The sequence below is a fragment of the Papio anubis genome, chromosome 10 (assembly GCF_008728515.1).
Source record: "Papio anubis isolate 15944 chromosome 10, Panubis1.0, whole genome shotgun sequence".
In the NCBI taxonomy this organism is placed as follows: domain Eukaryota; kingdom Metazoa; phylum Chordata; class Mammalia; order Primates; family Cercopithecidae; genus Papio; species Papio anubis.
In genome coordinates, this window is record NC_044985.1 from 102,983,755 (window position 1) to 103,001,746 (window position 17,992).

General features: G+C 51.7%; 3 protein-coding genes across 14 annotated transcripts in view; all 3 read right to left on the reverse strand.

Moving 5' to 3' along the window:
* NHEJ1 (non-homologous end joining factor 1) overlaps positions 1-1,213 on the reverse strand; it is a 90,048-nt gene extending 88,835 nt beyond the window's left edge. The window contains exon 1 of the mRNA XM_009183115.3: positions 1,139-1,213. The gene's annotated coding sequence lies outside the window, so the exon portion shown is untranslated. The remainder of the gene's footprint in view (positions 1-1,138) is intronic.
* On the reverse strand, positions 499-10,721 carry SLC23A3 (solute carrier family 23 member 3). 8 transcript variants are annotated; one of them, XM_003907974.5, is made up of 12 exons: positions 9,673-10,721; positions 9,378-9,535; positions 9,141-9,262; positions 8,883-8,956; positions 8,507-8,688; positions 8,050-8,173; positions 7,785-7,899; positions 5,025-5,278; positions 3,246-3,351; positions 2,418-2,585; positions 1,333-1,428; positions 499-1,238 (listed from the first exon to the last, which is right to left on the reverse strand). In XM_003907974.5, the coding sequence occupies exons 1-12, from the start codon at positions 9,832-9,834 to the stop codon at positions 943-945; spliced, it is 1,857 nt and encodes a 618-aa protein (XP_003908023.1). In that variant the 5' UTR covers positions 9,835-10,721; the 3' UTR covers positions 499-942. The 8 variants fall into 8 exon arrangements, with proteins under 8 accessions (XP_003908023.1, XP_009181375.1, XP_009181377.1 ...); XM_003907972.5 differs by having other exon boundaries at positions 507-1,238; positions 9,165-9,262; XM_009183111.4 differs by having other exon boundaries at positions 7,785-8,173; positions 9,378-9,442.
* A 1,000-nt stretch (positions 10,722-11,721) lies between these two features.
* On the reverse strand, positions 11,722-17,945 carry CNPPD1 (cyclin Pas1/PHO80 domain containing 1). Of its 5 annotated transcripts, none has more exons than XM_009183120.4 (9): positions 17,919-17,941; positions 16,549-16,636; positions 16,011-16,119; positions 15,382-15,463; positions 14,791-14,911; positions 14,581-14,709; positions 13,962-14,023; positions 13,173-13,290; positions 12,403-12,951 (listed from the first exon to the last, which is right to left on the reverse strand). In XM_009183120.4, the coding sequence occupies exons 1-9, from the start codon at positions 17,924-17,926 to the stop codon at positions 12,409-12,411; spliced, it is 1,260 nt and encodes a 419-aa protein (XP_009181384.1). In that variant the 5' UTR covers positions 17,927-17,941; the 3' UTR covers positions 12,403-12,408. The 5 variants fall into 5 exon arrangements, with proteins under 5 accessions (XP_009181380.1, XP_009181383.1, XP_009181381.1 ...); XM_003907987.5 differs by lacking the exon at positions 17,919-17,941 and adding an exon at positions 16,880-17,101; XM_009183116.4 differs by having other exon boundaries at positions 11,722-12,951; positions 14,581-14,911; positions 17,919-17,945.
* Between the last annotated feature and the right edge of the window lie 47 nt (positions 17,946-17,992).

The following is a 17,992-nucleotide window of genomic DNA, read 5'->3' on the forward strand; positions in this document are numbered from 1 at the left end:
GGCGGCCAGCTAGTAGAGAGGTAGTGGCGCGTCTTGGAGTCACGCTGGCCGAGTAGAAGGAATAGCGGGCCAGGCGTAGGAAAGGGGAGCCCAGGTTTGGATTTGTCAAACTTGAGTCACTTCTCTTCCCTCCCCTACCTGTCCAGTCTCTTTTTAACAAAATAAGGCATGGAAGTTCCGTAGGTAAGTTCTCTCAGGTCCTCCACCAGCACTAGAGTTGTTGAAGGAAGGAGTCTCCCAGGCATAAGTCCCATAATCTGATCTCATCCTTTACCTCTCCTGCCTCATTTCTCCATCATCCCCGTACTTATGCTCCTCACTACTGAGAAATTTGAAACCCCTCAGCTATCTTGGACTTCGTACAACTCATGGCTTTGCTCAAGCTGGACCTCGAACCTGAAAAACCAAAAATCCTCCTCATTTGTCAACGCCATCCTCATTGCTTCTTGCATAAAGCCTTTCCCACTGTCCCCAATCAGAATTCATTATCCCTTCCTCTTTGCTCCCACAGCATTATTTTAATCTTTATTACAGACTGCTTTCTGCTTTGCATTTTCGTTAGTAATTACAAAGGTCTTTTTAAACCGTAAATGCCTTGAGAGGGCATGGACCCTGTCTTAACCCTGTAGTTCCAGGACCTTGCACATGGGAGATGCTCAATAAGTATTAAAGTGAATGCTGGGGTTCAAGTGGCGTTGATAGTACACAGGCAAAATCTCATTCATTCATGGTCCGCTAAATCATGGCCTCTACTCTGGAATAGTTAGGCCTAATTAAGACAAGGAAAGGCAACCCACCCTACTGGGAAATGGAACCTCTAGGCGGGCCCATGTAATATACACACACATACCCTCTGCCTACGAGAAAGAACAGTTTGGGAGCTGATTCTCCAGCAGATGAGAGTTAGTGCTAAATTAACCAGAGCAGAAGTAGGCATACCGGTCATTTCTGGGACCTAAACCCTTCTCTGCTAGATTCAGGGCATGGCTCCCCTGAGCCAGGCAGCAAGTCTGCCATCTCTTCTGGCTCAGAGGAGCCTCCTTCCTCATCCCCAGGGTCTTCAGGCAGTGGGCAGAGGCAGCGGAGAGGCTGGGGGATGCAGGGACACAGGTTTTGGATGGGGAAAGGAAGTCTGTACACTTGAGCAGCCTTCTCCCTGGGCTTCTGAGGCATTCGAGCCTCTTGCGCAGTGAAAACAGATGGTAGCCCTTGACCTAGGCCTCGCTCAAGCTGTGTGCCTGCAAAAGAGAGGTTTGTCAGGCCATTGCCCATCCCAGGGAGGGATGGCTTCCTGGCCACTCCCCAGTCTGCTGGGGCCTGGCCTCAACTTACCAGGAATCGTGTTCTCTAGTAGGAAGCCTGAGAGTCCCGCCAGGAAGATGGGCTGTGTCAGCAGTGAGTGCAGTAATACATCCAAGGGGCTCCAGCCTATGAAGGGTTGGGGCCAGGCAGGAAGGGAACTCTGATCCTATATCCAAGCCCAGGAGTCTTGCCCTCCCAGACCTAAACCTAAGTCTTGGACTAAGGACAGATCTTTCTGAATTGTCATTTCATCCCTCTCACCCTTTGTCTGTCTAACCACTTTCCAAATCCAGGCCTTTCTCACAGGATTCCTGCTCAACACCCTATGTTCTGATCATCCACACACCCTCCATATATGCTTTGACTATTCCAGGTTCCCTTTCTCTAGAAAGCTTAGTATTTAAGCCCCAACCTCATCTCCCAGTTTTTACCCTCTATGCTCTATCCTGGGTTTTTCAACCTCAGTCCTACTGACATCTTAGACCAGATAATTCTTGGTTGGGGGTGGTGGTACAGGAGGGATGTCCTGTACAGTGTAGGATGTTTAGCAGCATCTTTCTATGCACTAAACCCTAGTAACAACTCCCTCTTCCTCCATGTGTAACAGCCAAAAATGTCTCCAGACATTGCCAAATGTCCCCATGGGGGCAAAATCACCCAGTTGAGAACTGGGTGGGACAAATTAAGCAATTTACTGCTCTCAGGACATATCCTAAGACTTCCCACTTCTGTGTCTTTGTATAAATGATGGTTCCTTCATGAGGAATGACCTTCTCACCAAAGATGTTTAAAACTTGCCATCCTTCAAGACCAGCTCTGTTACTGGATCACCTCAAACAGAAGCTATCTCTCTTGCCACTGAGCACCATAGCTCTTTATCTGAACCTTTCTTGTTATTTTCCTACACATCTCATCTCTTTTACTACGCTGTAATAAAGGGAGGCACCTTTGTATCCCAAATGGCTAGCATAGTGCTCAATAAATATCCATTAAACAAATGAATGAAGTATTTACGCCAAAGCCCAGAGAAGGCTGTGGGGCCAGGAGCCGGGGGAGCCTGAGCCTCAACTCCTTGCTTTCCTGCTACTGAGCAACTCCCCTTCCCTTCCACCTACCTGTGCTGAATAGGACTGGGGCTTCCCGAAACCATCTTGGCAGCAGCAAGGCCATGAAGATAGAGAAGCCCACAATGAAGATATTTCGCCCAGAATCTATGTCAGCCAGGTAGAAGCTGGAGAATCCAGCAGACAAAACCACAGCCTGGGTCACCCCCAGCACCCCACCTGTCTCATACAGAAGAAATCAAGGGGGTCAGGAGGAATCAAGGGGGCTCACATAGTGTGGAGTATTGCAGGGCAAGCAGGTTGTAATGGGGAAAAAATAAAACCCAAGAGACTGATTTTTTTTATTATTATTATTTTTTAGAACAAGTCTCACTCTGTCACCCAGGCTGGAGTACAATAGTGCAATCTCGGCTCACTGCAACCTCCGCCTCCTACTCCTGGATTCAAGCGATTTCTCCTGCCTCAGCCTCCTGAGTAGCTGGGATTACAGGCATGAGCCAGCATGCCTGGCTAATTTTTGTATTTTTATTAGAGACAGGGTTTTGTCATGTTGACCAGGCTGATCTCGAACTCCTGACCTCAAGTGATCTGCCTGCCTGGGTCTCCCAAAGTGCTGGGATACAGGTGTGAGCCACCATGCCCGGTCTGAGGTTTTCTGATTCTTCAGGAAGCCCAGAAGCCCAATCAAGAGACCAAGATGTTAGGCTGAGAAATTGAGACTGACATATGCTCATATCCATCCATTCATCCATCCATCCATCCATCCATCCATTCATCCAGGAAAGCTATTTAGAAAGAAAAGGTGCCATCCTAAAGAACTGATCGGGCCATACTGGGGAGTACCAGTTCAATACCAGCCCTGTTGATACATCCACTCACCAACCACAGGTAGCGGGATGGTGGTGAGGAGCTGAGCCAACCTTGGGGAGAGTCCAAGCCCCATGCAGAGTAGCCCCACTAAGTGAGCCACTTGCTGAGATCCAGCCTGCATGAAGAAAAGACACTGGAAAACACAACCACTTCCTCGGACTGTCCCAGGTCTTTGCCTTACTGGTTCCTTCTCATCATTTGGATCCCAGCTCAAATGTTACTCTTCCAAGAAGCCTCCCTGGCCAGTCTAAATGTGCCTCCTTTCCATCCTGCTATCCTGATTTTTTTATATAACACTTATCGCCTTCTGAAATTTTCTTCACTTTTTAAAAAATTTTTTATTTTTTGAGATGGAGTCTTGCTCTGTTGCCCAGGCTGGAGTACAGTGGTGTGGTCTTGGCTCACAGCAGCCTCTGCCTCCCATGCTCAAGTGATTCTCCTGCCTCAGCCTCCCGAGTAGCTGGGATTATAGGTGCACGCCACCACACCCAGCTATTTTTAGTAGAGACAGGGTTTTACCATGTTGGCCAGGCTGGTCTTGAATTCCTAGCCTCAAGTGATCGCCTGCCTTAGCCTCCCCACATGCTAGAATTACAACATGAGCCACCATGCCTGGCCCACTTTTTTTTTTTTTTTTTTTTTTTTTTTTAGACGCAGTCTCACTCTGTTGCCCAGGCTGGAGTGCAGTGGCCCAGATCTTGGCTCACTGCAAGCTCAGCCTCCGGAGTTCCATGCACTGCCTCAGCCTCCCAGTAGCTGGGACTACAGAGCAGCCCTCCACCTCGCCCAGCTAGTTTTTGTCTTTTTAGTAGAGATGGGGTTTCACCGTGTTAGCCAGGATGGTCGATCTCCTGACCTCGTGATCCCACCCGTCTCGGCCTCCCAAAGTGCTGGGATTACAGGCTTGAGCCGCAGCGCTGGCTGGCCCATTTTTTTTTTTTTTTTTTTTTTTTTTGAGGAGGCCGAGGTCTCACTCTGTCGCCAGGCTGGAGGCGCCCAGTGGCCAGATCTCAGCTCACTGCGAGCTCCGCCTCCTGGGTTCACGCCATTCTCCTGCCTCAGCCTCCCAAGTAGCTGGGACTGCAGGCGCCCACCACCTCGCCCGGCTAGTTTTTTGTCTTTTTTAGTAGAGACGGGGTTTCACCGTGTTAGCCAGGATGGTCTCGGCCTCCCAAAGTGCTGGGATTACAGGCTTGAGCCACCGCGCCTGGCCCTGGCCCAGGCTGGAGCGCAGTGGCCAGATCTCAGCTCACTGCAAGCTCCGCCTCCCGGGTTCACGCCAGTCTCCTGCCTCAGCCTCCCGAGTAGCTGGGACTACAGGCGTCTGCCACCTCGCCCGGCTAGTTTTTTGTATTTTTTTAGTAGAGATGGGGTTTCACCGTGTTAGCCAGGATGGTCTCGATCTCCTGACCTCGTGATCCACCCGTCTCAGCCTCCCAAAGTGCTGGGATTACAGGCTTGAGCCACCGCGCCCGGCCACTTTTTTAAAAAGATACTTTTTTTCCTTCAACTGTCTGCGTCTCCCTCTATGAAGTCCCCAAGAGAGCAGAACTTTATGTGACTGGTTCTTTGCCCCAGCCTTGGTACTGTGCCTCACACACAGGAGTTCCATGGTGATTCGTTCACTTCCCCACTCTCTTAGCCCAAAGTCTAATCTTAGGCACCTCCCCAAGTGAGACAGTTGATGTGAGGTGCTGGGCGCACCTGGCAATCAATCGGTGTAAGTTCTCTTCCTTCTCCTTCCCCTCTAGCTCCACCCCACCCCACCCCCATCCCAGGTCCACATACCTGGATAAGACCCACTTTGCCCACGTTGGGGAAGCTGGATGCAGTGCCCATGGGGCTTCCCAGCAGTCCGGCCAGCACACTGCCCAGCCCCTCCAGGCTCAGCCCTCGACTACAGGCATGTGGAGGTGGGGGAGGCAAATGCAGCAGCCGGCCGCACAGGGCATAGCAGCCCAGGGAACTGGTGGAGGCTGCCAAGGCCATGGAGATGCCTGCAGCCAGAGCTCTGGGCGTCAGCAAAGGCCAATTCCACTCACCTGGGGAGGGAAAAGGAGCCACTTTGGGGCCAGACTCAAGTCAGGAGTACCCCCTGCCTCCAACAGCCTGTGCCACAAGAATCCTAGATGCCTCAATGTCTTTGAAGATAATGTCTTGGGACAAAACTACTGAACTCTAAGGAGAAAGACCCATCCCTTTACCATGGTCCACAAGGTCCTCTTTGGTCTGGCCTTCCCTCTCTCTGCAGCCTCATCTCCCAGCACACTCTGCCTCACTTCCTTCACTCCTACCACACTGGCCTTGCTGTAGGCCTTTGTACATGCTGTGCTCCCAGCCACCACAGGACCTTTGCATATGCATATCCTGCATATGCAGGAGGGAAGAATGCTCTTCCCTCCTGCCTTTGTCTAGTTAGCTCCTACTCATGTCTTCCATCTCAAATCAGTGGCCACATCCTAAAGAATATCTTTACTTAGGCCGGGCGTGGTGACTTATGCCTGCAACCCCAGCACTTTGGGAGGCCGAGGCGGGTGGATCACCTGAAGTCAGGAGTTTGTGACCAGCCTGGCCAACATGGTGAAACCCCATCTCTACTAAAAATACAAAATTAGCCAGGCATGGTGGTGCATGCCTGTAATCCCAGCCACTTGGGAAGCAGAAGCAGGAGAATCACTTGAACCTGGAAAGTGGAGGTTGCGGTGAGCCAATATCACACCATTGCACTCCAGCCTGGGTGACAAGAGTGAAACTCTATCTCAAAAAAAAAAAAAAAAAAAGAATATCTTTACTGACCTCCTGGATAAATTCAAATTCCCTATTATAAGTTTTTTGGTTTATTTGTTTGTTTTAAGACAGGTCCTTGCTCTGTTCCCCAGGCTGAAGTGCAGTGGTGCAATCATAGCTCACTGCAGCCTCAATCTCCTGGGCTCAAGCGATCCTCCCACCTCAGCCTCCCAAGTAGCTGGGACTAAAGGTGTGTGCGACTGTATCAGGCTTTTTTTTTTTTTTACTTTTAATAGAGACAAGGTCTCACTATGTTGCCTAGGCTGGTCTCTAACTCCTGAGCTCAAGCAATCCTCCCACCTCAGCCTCCCACAGTGCTGAAATTTCAGGTGTGAGCCATGGCGCCTGGCATTTTATTTTATTTTATTTTTATAAACAAGGTCTCAGTCTGTCGCCTGGGCTAGAATGCAGTGGTGCGATCATAGCACACTGCAGCCTCCAACTCCTGGGCTCAAGGGATCCTCCTGCCTCAGTCTCCTGAGTAGCTAGGCCTACAAGCATGTGCCACTAGGCCCAGATAATTTTTTTATGTTTTGTAGAGATGGAGTCTTGCTTTGTTACCCAGGCTGCTCTCGAAATCCTTGCCTCAAGCAGTCTTCCTGCTTCTGCCTCCCAAAATGCTGGGATTATAGGTGTGAGCCACTGTGCCTGGCCTTCATTATAAGCTCTTAGGACACAATGTATCTCCCTTTGGTTACAGTTCCCACAGTGGCAATTTTATATTTCTTTGGGTGACTCTTTAGTATCTATGTTCCCCAATAGACTATAAGCTCCCTGAAGGTAAGTGCTGTGTCTGTCATGGTCATCACTATGTCCCCTACCATGTGCCTAGCACATAATCAGCACTCAACAGATCCTTATTAAATTAAGGAAAAACCAGCCCGGACAACATGGTGAAATCCCATCTCTACAAAACAACACAAAAATTAGCCGGACATAGTGGTGCACATCTGTAATCCCAGCTACCTGTGGGGCTGAGGCACAAGGATAACCTGAGCCAAGGAGGTTGAGGCTGCAGTGAGCCATGTTTGCATCAATGCTCTCAGCCTGGGTGACACAGCAAGACCCTGTCTAAATAAATAAATAAATAAATAAATAGAAGAATGAGCAAATTTCACATACAACGCCTCAAAAGCAATCTTTATGCATAGGTTGCCAAGTCAAATGCCCATAGGGGCTGGTAACATAGATGTGTTCATTGGGTAAGGAGTATTGGTAGTGAATATCGGGGGTTACAGAAACAATAGATGTCTGTCTCCCAACACTGACCCAAAAAAAACACCTGCAGTGGGATGGGGCACAGTGGCTCATGCCTGTAATCCCAGCACTTAATCAAGCAGATCACTTGAGCCCAGGAGTCCGAGACCAGCCTGGGCAACATGTTGAAACCCTGTCTCTACAAAAAACAAACAAAAGTCGGCGTGGTGACACACACCTGTAGTCCCAGCTACTCTGGAGGCTTATGTGGGAGGATCACCTGAGCCTGGGAGGTTGAGGCTGCAGTGAGCCATGATCATGCCATGCACTCCAGCCTGTGTGACAGAGTGAGACCCTGTCTCAAACAAACAATAACAACAACAACAAAACACCTGCAGTGAGGGGCTAGCATTGTCTGTCTCTCAGACTGGTAATTTCTGTCTCCTGTATGTTTTGAAAAAACACAGCATTTAACTCAGAAATAAAATCCATTAAGTTCTTTGAATTCAAATAAATAGATACCTTTATTTGAACAAGAGAATGGAGGACTAGGAGAAAACCTACCTGGGTGAGGCAGCCAAATCCACGGTGCCTTGGTGGGGGCAGACAGTTCCTGGGGGATAACACTGAACCCCAAAAAGGCAGAAACGATCCACACACAGGCCACGGGGATCAGCACCTGAGCAGCAAGACTGAGGAAAGAACTCCTCCCCCAGAACCTTCTGAGCCACCCTTGGAGGGTTAGACAGAAGCCAAAAGGTAGGGGATGGAGTGAGCACTCCAGGCCAGCCCTTCTGACCTCTACTGCCCTGCCCAGACCCACACATACCGAGAGGAGCCGGAAGGCAGGGAGAGGAGTGTGAGTTGATGAAGCTGAAGTTCGCCTCCAGGGGCACACATGAAACTGGCTGGAGCCCAGGTGCTGAGAACAGACCACCATGAGCAGGATAACCCTAAGAGAGAGAAGGTTTTAGGAGCAAGAGGCATTGGGTATCCTGAGGCACGGGAAATGAGATGGGGGTAGGCAGAATACCATAAAAGCGGGGGGTGGTCCCAGAGAAGAAAACTCCCATGGAAGGAATAGGAAGTCACCTTAGGGGACAGCAGAAAACAGTGTGAAAGTCAAGGAGACCAGATGAATCAAGGGAAAGTCTTGGATTCCAAATATAAAATATGTCCCTATTCCAGTCGCTGCTGAATCTGGTAGGACCAGCAGCTCTGCCCTCCCCTAGTCCTCCCATACACCCCCACTGGGCACCATCCCATGCCTCTCAGGACTCACGTACAGCAAGGCCAACCCCCAGTGAGCGGAGCAGAACTGGGCTACCTCCCTGTGGGCAGAAAGCCCTGCCACAACCAGGCTGGGAGCCAGCACCAGGGGCCCACAGTGGGGGAACACGCGGCCAGGACTCCCCAACAGCCCCATTGTGCCCTGCAGCAGCCCAGATACCACCACTGCCCCGGACACCTGGTAGAAGAGAGGAGAGGTTGGAGAGAAAATATTCTGTTCAATCAAACTGGCCTCAGCCTGGTCTTCCTAATTCTAGATATGGGTTCCTCCCCCAACTCCTTTCCAGGAGCATCTCAGTCTCTGCATAATGGAAACAAGAGCTCCCCGAAGCCTGGCACCACCCTTATCCCTTCTCACCTCTAGACACCCACCTCCTGGAGAGAAGTGTTCCAGTGCCGCAGGCCATGGCAGCTAGGTCCCCTACACAGGTGCATCATGAGGGAGGCTAGGAAAAGTTTGGGGCACGGAGAAAAGAGAGATGAATGGGATGGAGACCCATTGCTCTACAGTAACACTCCTGGCACAAGTCCAAGCGCCCTACAGTGCCTCACAGTCTTACCACTGCCCAATCTCAATCCTGCACCCACCTACACCTGCACGCTCAGATGATAACCCAGCCCCACCCTTACCCCTTGCCCTTGTTCTGTGCTCACAGTTTCCAGGTGTCTGGATGGCCAGAGGTAGCTTCTGGCTGGTCAGCACCAGAGCAGAGATAAGGAACTCTAAGGATGGAGCCTGGACAAGAGGCAGCCTGTAGGAACAGCAGCCCCAGCAGGTCTGGAAATATGTGGCAGCCAACAAGGCTCCCCCAAACCTCTCCCACCCTTCAGGACTCTGCCCCCTCTCTCCAGGGAGGTTCCTCTCACCTGCTGCCCATCCAAGTTTGCAGGATGGTAGACACGCCACATGAAAAGAAGCTGGAGGCCAGGAGCTGAGAAGGGGAGTAAGAGAGTCCTCCTGGGGAGAGACTGCAAAGCAGGAGCAGGTGGGAGACACAGAGCAGAGAAGCCATGACCAAGACATGCTGCAGGTGGAGGAATGGGGAGGGCAGTCTTCAGAGAAGTGGAAATACCTGCAATACTTCCAGAGGCTTTCACATCTACACCTACTTCCCCCCACACACCATCAGGCAGCACCAACTCCTGCACCTCTGCCTCCTACCTGCAGAGCTAGAAGACAGCTGAGGCCCCAGGGCAGAGATCCACACAGAGGGTCCCAAGAGTGGGTGGAGGGATTCTGGGGAGCAGGTGGAGGCAGGGGAGCCAGGGCATCCTGGGAGCCCACTGATTGGAGTTGGTTGGGATTGAGGGGTGATCGGCTCATGCTGCCCTGCCTTTCGCTTTGTCTTGGCTGCCCAGGACCAGAGTTAAGTAGAAAGTAAGAGGTCAGAGTTTAGGTGAAGCCTGGGGTGGGGAGAAGGTGGGGAGAGGGTGGGAGTGTCAATGAAGCGGAGCAAAGGTATAAGGAATTTGGGGCAGGGCACCGCCTTTTCACCTTTGCCCAGCTGTTGTGCAAATTCCATCAGCCATTAACTGGGGAGCTGAGTTCTGGGGCCCTCCTCCAAGAATCTTCTTCCAGATTTCCTGTCCCTAGACCAGGCTGTAGAAAGTAGGATAGGAGGGGTGGGGAGGAGAGGAGCTCTTCAAAATAATCTGGGGAAATTTTGCAGACTTTATTCCCTCCCATTTAAAACCATCACTATTTGATCCACAGTCCTAACCCCTTGCAGTACCAAGGCCCCTGGACTACTTCAAAATGAAACTTGTGGGGTGAGTGTGGTGGCTCATGCCTGTAATCCCAACACTTTGGGAGGCCACACTGGGTGTATCACTTGAGGTCAGGAGTTCAAGACCAGCCTGGCAACATGGTAAAACCATCTCTACTAAAAATACAAAACTTAGCTGGATGTGGTGGCACATGCCTGTAATCCCACCTACTCGGGAGGCTGAGGCACGAGAATTGCTTGAACCCAGAAGGCAGAGGTCGCAGTGAGCTGAGACCACACCACTGCACTCCAGCCTGGGTGACAGAAGGAGACTGTGTCAATAAAAAAAGAAAACAATAAACTTGCGGATAATATATCCTACATCACATGTGACAACCACAACTACCTGAAACGTGCTCACTGTGAAGAATAAAATTTATAGTAACATGTATTTCATTATGTGAAGGCTTAAGCACAACTAAACCAGAAGACAATAAAGTATAATGAAGTAGTCCAATCCCACACCCTATGAGAATCGCTGTGGTTGCAACAGCTGCAATGCCAGCTGATATTGGTGCTTTATTGGTGACTCTGATGTTGTAACCCGATTTTCCAAAATGCAAAGAAACTCTTGGTTAAAAGGTGCCAAGCAAAACAAAGTCATTTTAATTTACAAGGGAATGAATTCCTAGCAAACTGAGTGTTTTCAGAATGCTACAAACACTTTTACATGTGCAAAGATTGTTCTAGGCTCAGATAAATAGGGTTTTCATATACATAAAGCTAGTCATTCAAAAGTTGTCTTGGGAATTCTTCACAGCAAGGGAGGTCCGAGCATTTCAGGATGTCTAGCGTCCCGCCCAGGTTGATGAAATGCCAGTAGCATTCCCTCGAATCCTTTTGACAATGAAAAAATGGCCCATAAATTTCCAAAATGCTCCCGAGGGGGCAGAACCACCTCTTCCAAGGATCCTCAGCAGTCCCAAATACCCTCAGCCAAGCTGCCCAGATTGTTTTCCTTCTTCCAGTGACGACCCAGCCTTGGAGTTCTTCAAGTTCTTGGAATTGTTAAGCACCATGTGACCATCACCATGTGTCAGACCAGTTAGGAGGTCAGGAGAGAGAAGCGTCCTGGTGGCTTGCCTTCAGGAGCTCACAAGGCTCTGCTGGATACAACGCCTGGCCACTCTCCACGAGATGTGCTTCGGGATCCACAAGGAGAGTGCTCACCCAGAAAAAGTGACAGACGGCCAACTCAGGCACAGGACAGTCACCCTGTGTGTCCCATGGCACCCCAAGTTGAGCAGTACTAAGGGCCCAGGGTCCTAGGAGCAGGAACAAAGTTGGAAATGGGAGGCTATGCCTATCAAACGATAGGAAAGTCCTAAGATGAGGCTGAGAAAAGAGTTTGTGAGATGACAGGATCAGGAAGCAGGGAGGCTTGGATGGCAGATACAGGGAGGAAAGATCTTCAAGGGCTGCCGCCGAAGGAAAAGTCCAGGCCATGCAACTGAAACTGTTTATTGAAACCTCAGTTCTACAAAAGCGTGAAAAACCCTGATACAAAGCAGTGGCCAGAGAGGCCTGGGAAGAGAACACCCGGGAGAGGAACCAGAAGAGAAGGGAACCTAGGAGCAGGACACTAAGAGAAGACTGGATGACAAAAGGTCAGGGTTGAAGGTCCCAGCAGTCCTTGGCTCCATTAGACTAAAGCTAAGGAATGGGAGTGAAAAGGTTCCCTGCCTCATCCAGCAGCTCCCACCTGACCCCATCAGTCCCTGGCTCTTCTGCTTCAGGGACATCACATGGGCCCATGCCAACATATCCTTTCTCCTCTCACCCCACTTCCCTTATCTTCCACCTATACCCTTCCATCCTAGAGAACTCAAAAGTAAAAGTCCAGAAAATCCCAGGTAGGCAGAGAGGGGCTTCTCCTGTGTCCATCTGGGACATGTCCCTGGTCACCAAGCAGAAGTTCTCCCTGGCGCCATCACTGTCCTGGCCAAGCAGCCAGCCACTGAGATCTAGGAGTGACCTTCAGTCCTTCTGCCCCACCACCCCGTAAGCTCCCACCCAGGAGGACAGGGGACCTGCCAAGGACCCAGAGAGGCAGACAGGTTCTAAATCAAGCTTTGCTCCTCCAGGTTCTCGGAAACTCCCAAACCCTCTTCATGCATTCCTCGCAGCCGTACCTAGCCTGGGAAAATGAAAGACTTGAGGCGAGCCAGCTCCATGACACTGAAAAGGGAACATTGCTGAGGCTGAGGAAGTGACGGGGGCGCCGGGCTCCAAGGCCAGTGGGGAGCCAGGCCATAGGTATGGTACCAGGGGCTGGACAGCACAGTGGGGACTGTATGGTTGGGGTGGTGGCAGGCATGGCAGGTTGGGGAGTCTCTCTGGAGCTTCTGGCAAAGGTGGCAGTTATGAAGAAGAGTGGGAGGGGCAGGGGGGTCTGGGGGAGGCAATGGTGGAGGAGTCAGTGAGGCCAGAAGACTGCCCCAGAGTGACCGCAGCCCTGTGCTGCCTTTCAGGCAGCTGGAGACATTAGCGGGAGACGGCAGGCATTGTGGCACAGAAGGTATGCAGGGCTCCAGGAGGCAATGGGAGGTCAGTCCAAGGTCAGGCGGCCCAGGTGTAGGGGTGCAGGACAGCCCCAAGGACTGATGTATTACGGCCACCGATGCCACAGCCAGGGCCACACTGCTCACATATGCCACAGCTAACAGGCAGGACAGCTGCAGGAGAGGAGGCAAAAAAGAAGGATTCTGTCTTTAACACATTCACCCCTTGTCTCTAGAAACTTGTGTTCCAGCTGGAGGTCTCTATAGCCATTTATACCCCACTCTGCCCATCTATTCCCAACCCCATATCCTGGGCCTTTCAGCAATCACTTCACACCAACCCACCCTACACACCGGCTTGCTCAAGCTCCCTATCCTTCCGAGCCTCTCCTCACCTTTACCAGCCGCTGGCAGAGGGAGCCCAGGGCCAACTGCCAGGTTGGCTGCTCCAGCAGCACACACAGGTCTGTGTAGGTATACCAGCCCCGCCGCTGTCCCTGCTGCTCAGCCACACTGGGGGAAGTGGAGAATGACAGAGTATGCAACTGTCCTACAGCCAGCCTAGTGGCATCCTCATACCACTCAGGACTCACCAGGAAACACTGGGAAGCTTGTTAAATCCAGATTCCTAGGCTATCTGCTGATCAGAAACTAAGGGTGAGACCAAGACCTATATCTTATTTTTATTTATTTACTTTGTTAAGACAGGATCTTGCTGTCTTCCAGGCTGGAGTGCAGTAGTGCAATCATAGCTCACTGCAGACTTGACGTCCTGGACTCAAGTGATCCTCTCATCTCAGCCTCCTGAGTAGCTGGGATTATGGGTGTACACCACTACAACTGGCTAATATTTTTTTCTGGTAGGGTCAGGCGTCTTGCTATATTGCCCAGCCTGGTCTTGAACTCCTGGACTCAAGCAATCCTCCTGCCTCGCCCTCCCAGAGTGCTAGGATTACAGACCTAACTACGATACCCACCCAAGACATGTATTTTAAATAAGCTGCTTCTCACCTTCCCCAAGGTGATGAAGAAGAGGACAGACAGGTCTGAGAACCACTATCTTGGCAATTTTCTTTCTTGTCTCCTCCCTCCCCCAGTTACAGAGACTCTCATCTCTAGCTCCTATGGCTGAGGCCTCAGTCCCCAAATCCCTCGAGCCCTTCTTCCCAACTCCGAGAACCTACCAGCTCTCCAACCAGCTCAGCACCTCAAAAATCTCCCGAGGGTCAGTGTAGAGATGCCAATCCTGTGAGTAAGCAGAGAGGACATCAAACCAGACTTGGATGAACCACAGTCATTTAATAATAAGAGCCATAGCAAGAACTACAACCGCCACTATGGCTAATGCATATTTGGCACTTACTATGTGCCAGATACTGTCTCAAAAGCTTTTATACATTAATTCATTGAATCACCACCTGCCGGGTTTCACATTATGCCCTCCACTAAGGAAGAGGGGAGAAAATGACCCTGAGAATGGTCCGTGCCCACAAGGAGCTAAACATCTAGGGGGAGAGAAAGTATGGACACAAATACTCAAAACCCAATAGGATAAACTCTGACTCAGAGTGTACCCTGTGGGGCCCTGGAGGAATAGAGGTGAGGAAATGTTCCGCTCCTGGTCTCACTGCTCTAGGAATCTCCAAAACCTGTGGTTAGTACTGAAGAGATAAAATAACACAAAAGCACAAGAGGACAGAAAGAGAAATGACAAACCAACAGAAGACTGAGAGAGAACAAAGGACTAAAGGATGATTAAAGACGGGCCAGGGAAACCGAGCAAGAGAGAGAACAGCTACTCACCATGGCACTCAGGAAGCCCCTCTCCAAGGCATTGAGAGTGGGCACGGCCACACCCCCAGCAGCTCCCCATTCATCATTGAAGACCTCCTCCTCCTCCCCTTCATCATAGAGGTACTTACTGGCCACCATCTGCAGAGGAACCAGAAGTGGTGGAGCAGAATTCACAGCAGGCTCCTGGCTCTCTAGAGAGACGGGGAGGGGGTATCTTACCATGGAGATCAGGAACAAGTCAGAGGATGACACGTGCTGCAGGTAGTCTGGGTTTCGGTGGCGGAGCCGTTCAATGTACACCAGAGCCAGCATCATAGCACATGGGGAGATGCATGCCTCCCTGGGTGGTAGAAAGGATCACTAATTAAACCCAAGGGTCCTTCAGCTCTCGCAAGTCTTATGATGCTTGCTCCTGTTATCTTTGGGGAAAAAAAACTATTCTTGGCTGGGCACGGTGGCTCATGCCTATAATCCCAGCAATTTGGAAAACCAAGGTGGGTGGATCATTTGAGGCCAGGAGTTCGACACCAGCCTGGCCAACATGGTGAAACTCCATCTCTACTAAAAATACAAAAATTAGCCAAGGGCGGTGGCATGTGCCTGTAGTCCCAGCTACTGGGGAGGTTGTGGCACAAGAATCACTGGAACCCAGGAGGTGGAGGTTGCGGTGAGCCGAGGTTGTACCACTGCACTCCAGCCTGGGTGACAGAGCGAGACCATCTCAAAAAGAGAGAAAAGAAAAGAAAAAAAAATTATTCCCCTTTCTCTAGGGCCCAAACACTCTCATCCTATCCTCAATTCCAGGCTCACCGGGACACGTGAGCTACGTATTTCTTCTGGAGTCGGCGAATAGGGCTGGGGGCTGCCTTCTGGAGCAGTTCCACAGCAATGTCTGCAAGGGACAGAAGGAAGGCGGAGTGAGCAAACAAGCACCCATCCACAACACACCAGTCCCCACTACTAGCAGAAGAGCCAGATCTGTATTTTCTGAGGCCTTGGGGACAGGACCATAGTAACAAAATAGAGATCAAATTCTCCCACACTGAGACAAAAAGCCCATTCCAAGTTTGAATTTCAGCTCATTCTAACAGGAAAGCATATTGCTCTGTCACGTGAAACTATCCAGATTTGTCTACCGCTGCTGTTCATCTGTGAACATGCCTTGTTTATTTGGGAAACGTATGATGGATATCCTTGGAAAATTAAGTTTTCAATACATAAATCAAGAGTGATTTATATAGACATATGTGGCAGCAATGTTTTTTATTCATTTGGGCTAATAAGAATGAGAAATGCAAACTGCCCTCTTGAACCAAGTACCAACAAGCTAGCAATGAAGAGACAGTGCAGCTATGGGGCAAACCTCGAGTCATTTTAGTGGCTGATGACAACCCCATTTTCATGCTTCTCACTTGTCCAGTCACAAAACACTGCCTAACCTGCCACCGGGCTGGAGAGCTCCTCCAGGCTACAGTCAGCTTCCCAGTCCCAGCCATAGTAGAGCCTCCTTCGGATCCGGGCACTCAGCTTCTGGTGTCCTGGGAGGAACTGAAACAGGGCAGGGGCAGCGGAAGGTGAAGGGCAGGGAAAGGTATGATGCAGCTCCTGGCTCTGGGCTGGAAGGCGGTGCGGGGGACAGTCCGGCCTCGCTTGCCAGGGGGCCCGTGCCTTACCCAGACCGGCGTTCTGTCAATCGTTTGCCAAAGGCAGCCTGGTCCACAGAGGGAGGAATACCCTCACCCCCATCGAGGGCTCCCTGGGAGAAGTTCTCCGAGAAGGGCCCTCGTGTGGCCACCCCTACCCCCATTCCTATACTCCGCGACTCTCCCTCCGGGCCCAAGCGGCCGCGGCCTCGAGGAGGCACTGCTCGAGCAGCTGCCGCCCAACCCCGGCACAGCAGTCAGGAGAGCTCGCGGCGCCGCTCGGGCCCGGAGGGGCGCGCCGAGAGGCTGGGGAAGGGGCGGGCCGCCCACTCACCGTGAAGTCCTGGAAGCCGGCGAGGGAGAAGGTGCCTTCTTCGTCCAGCAGGAGCCCGGTCAGGTCCATCGCACCGCCAGTCGCCGCCCTGCGAAGGTGAACGGAAGGAAACGAGTTGTAGGGGGCTCGCGGAGCTGTCTTTGCCCGCCTGTCCACCTGCCCGCCTGCCTCCCGGGGCTGGCCGCCGCCCTCGCCCTCGCAGCTCCCTCCCCGGACAGCGGAAGGCGGGGCCCGGGCTGGCGGGCGCCTCTTCCTGTTCCGCCCCGGGCTTGGCGCGGCGCGAGGCCCTAGGCCAGGGAAGTGAGGCGTCGAGCAGCCGGGCTGCGCTCACCTCGCGGAGCAAAAGAGACCCGGCTGCGAGGCGCGTACTCCGCCTGTGCCGCGTCCGCCCGGCGTTTACAAGCCGCTGGGGTGCCGCCCGCAAGTCAGCGCCTGGCACTTCCTGCCTCCAGTCTAGCCCAGCCTCCCGCGCCGACCCGCGGACAGGAGCCGGACTCGAACTCCTGGTCTCACCGAACGTGACCAAGTCCCAGAGCTGAGCCCCAGGCGCCCCCGAGAAATGGGGACACTTCCTAGGGGATCACGCCGCACTGAGGATGAACAAGCCAGTAGGACCTTTCCGTAGCAATGGAGAAGTTAATGTGAATAAAACGAAACACACAACAGGAAGCTGTTCCTAGTTGCTTTTTAGAAGGAGAGATTATACACACTCAGCAATGCATATGAAAATCGTCTGAAAGGATACACGACATTTAGCAGTGGGTGAACTATGAAAAGGAAGAGAAACTCAGGGTTTTTTGTTTTTTGGGTTTTTTTGTAGTGTAATTTGAACTTTTAAACCTAAGGCTACTGCGGAAATTGTGATATTAAGCGAATGTAAAGCCTCAAAAACGTGTCAACACGTCCACCCAAAAGTAAACTGCACCCACCCAAGGTTTTGTTTTTAAACCCATCTCCCGCCTCCGATCTCATGATTGAGTAGGCCGAGGTGGGAAGGACCTCCGGTATGTGGAAGTGGGAACGTTTACGGAGATAGGAAATCAACAACTTTTCTGAGTAGATGAAGCTGTTTTCGAGTCTGTCGAGTCACGCGCTGGTGTGTTTGTTTGCCCACTGAGGGGAGGGAACTGGGAGGGCCAGTGCGATGAGGGTTGAGTAATGGGACGGCCACCGCCCTTCCCGAGCAGAAGCAGATCCTACTGGGGATACTGGGAGTCTGGAAGCCCACTTCCTGCTCCACACCGTGGATACCGGGGCAGCACCACACTCCCTAGCCACCCTGCCCACTGTGGGATAAGAAAACGGGCTCGACTGCCCAGACCGGGACCCGGACTTGGACCCCGGGTGACTTCGGCAACCAGAAAACGAACCTGTGCATGCGAAGGGTCAGCGGCCGCCGAGTCAGCGGCAGCTGCCAGTGCGCACGCGCGGGCCGCCCTATCCG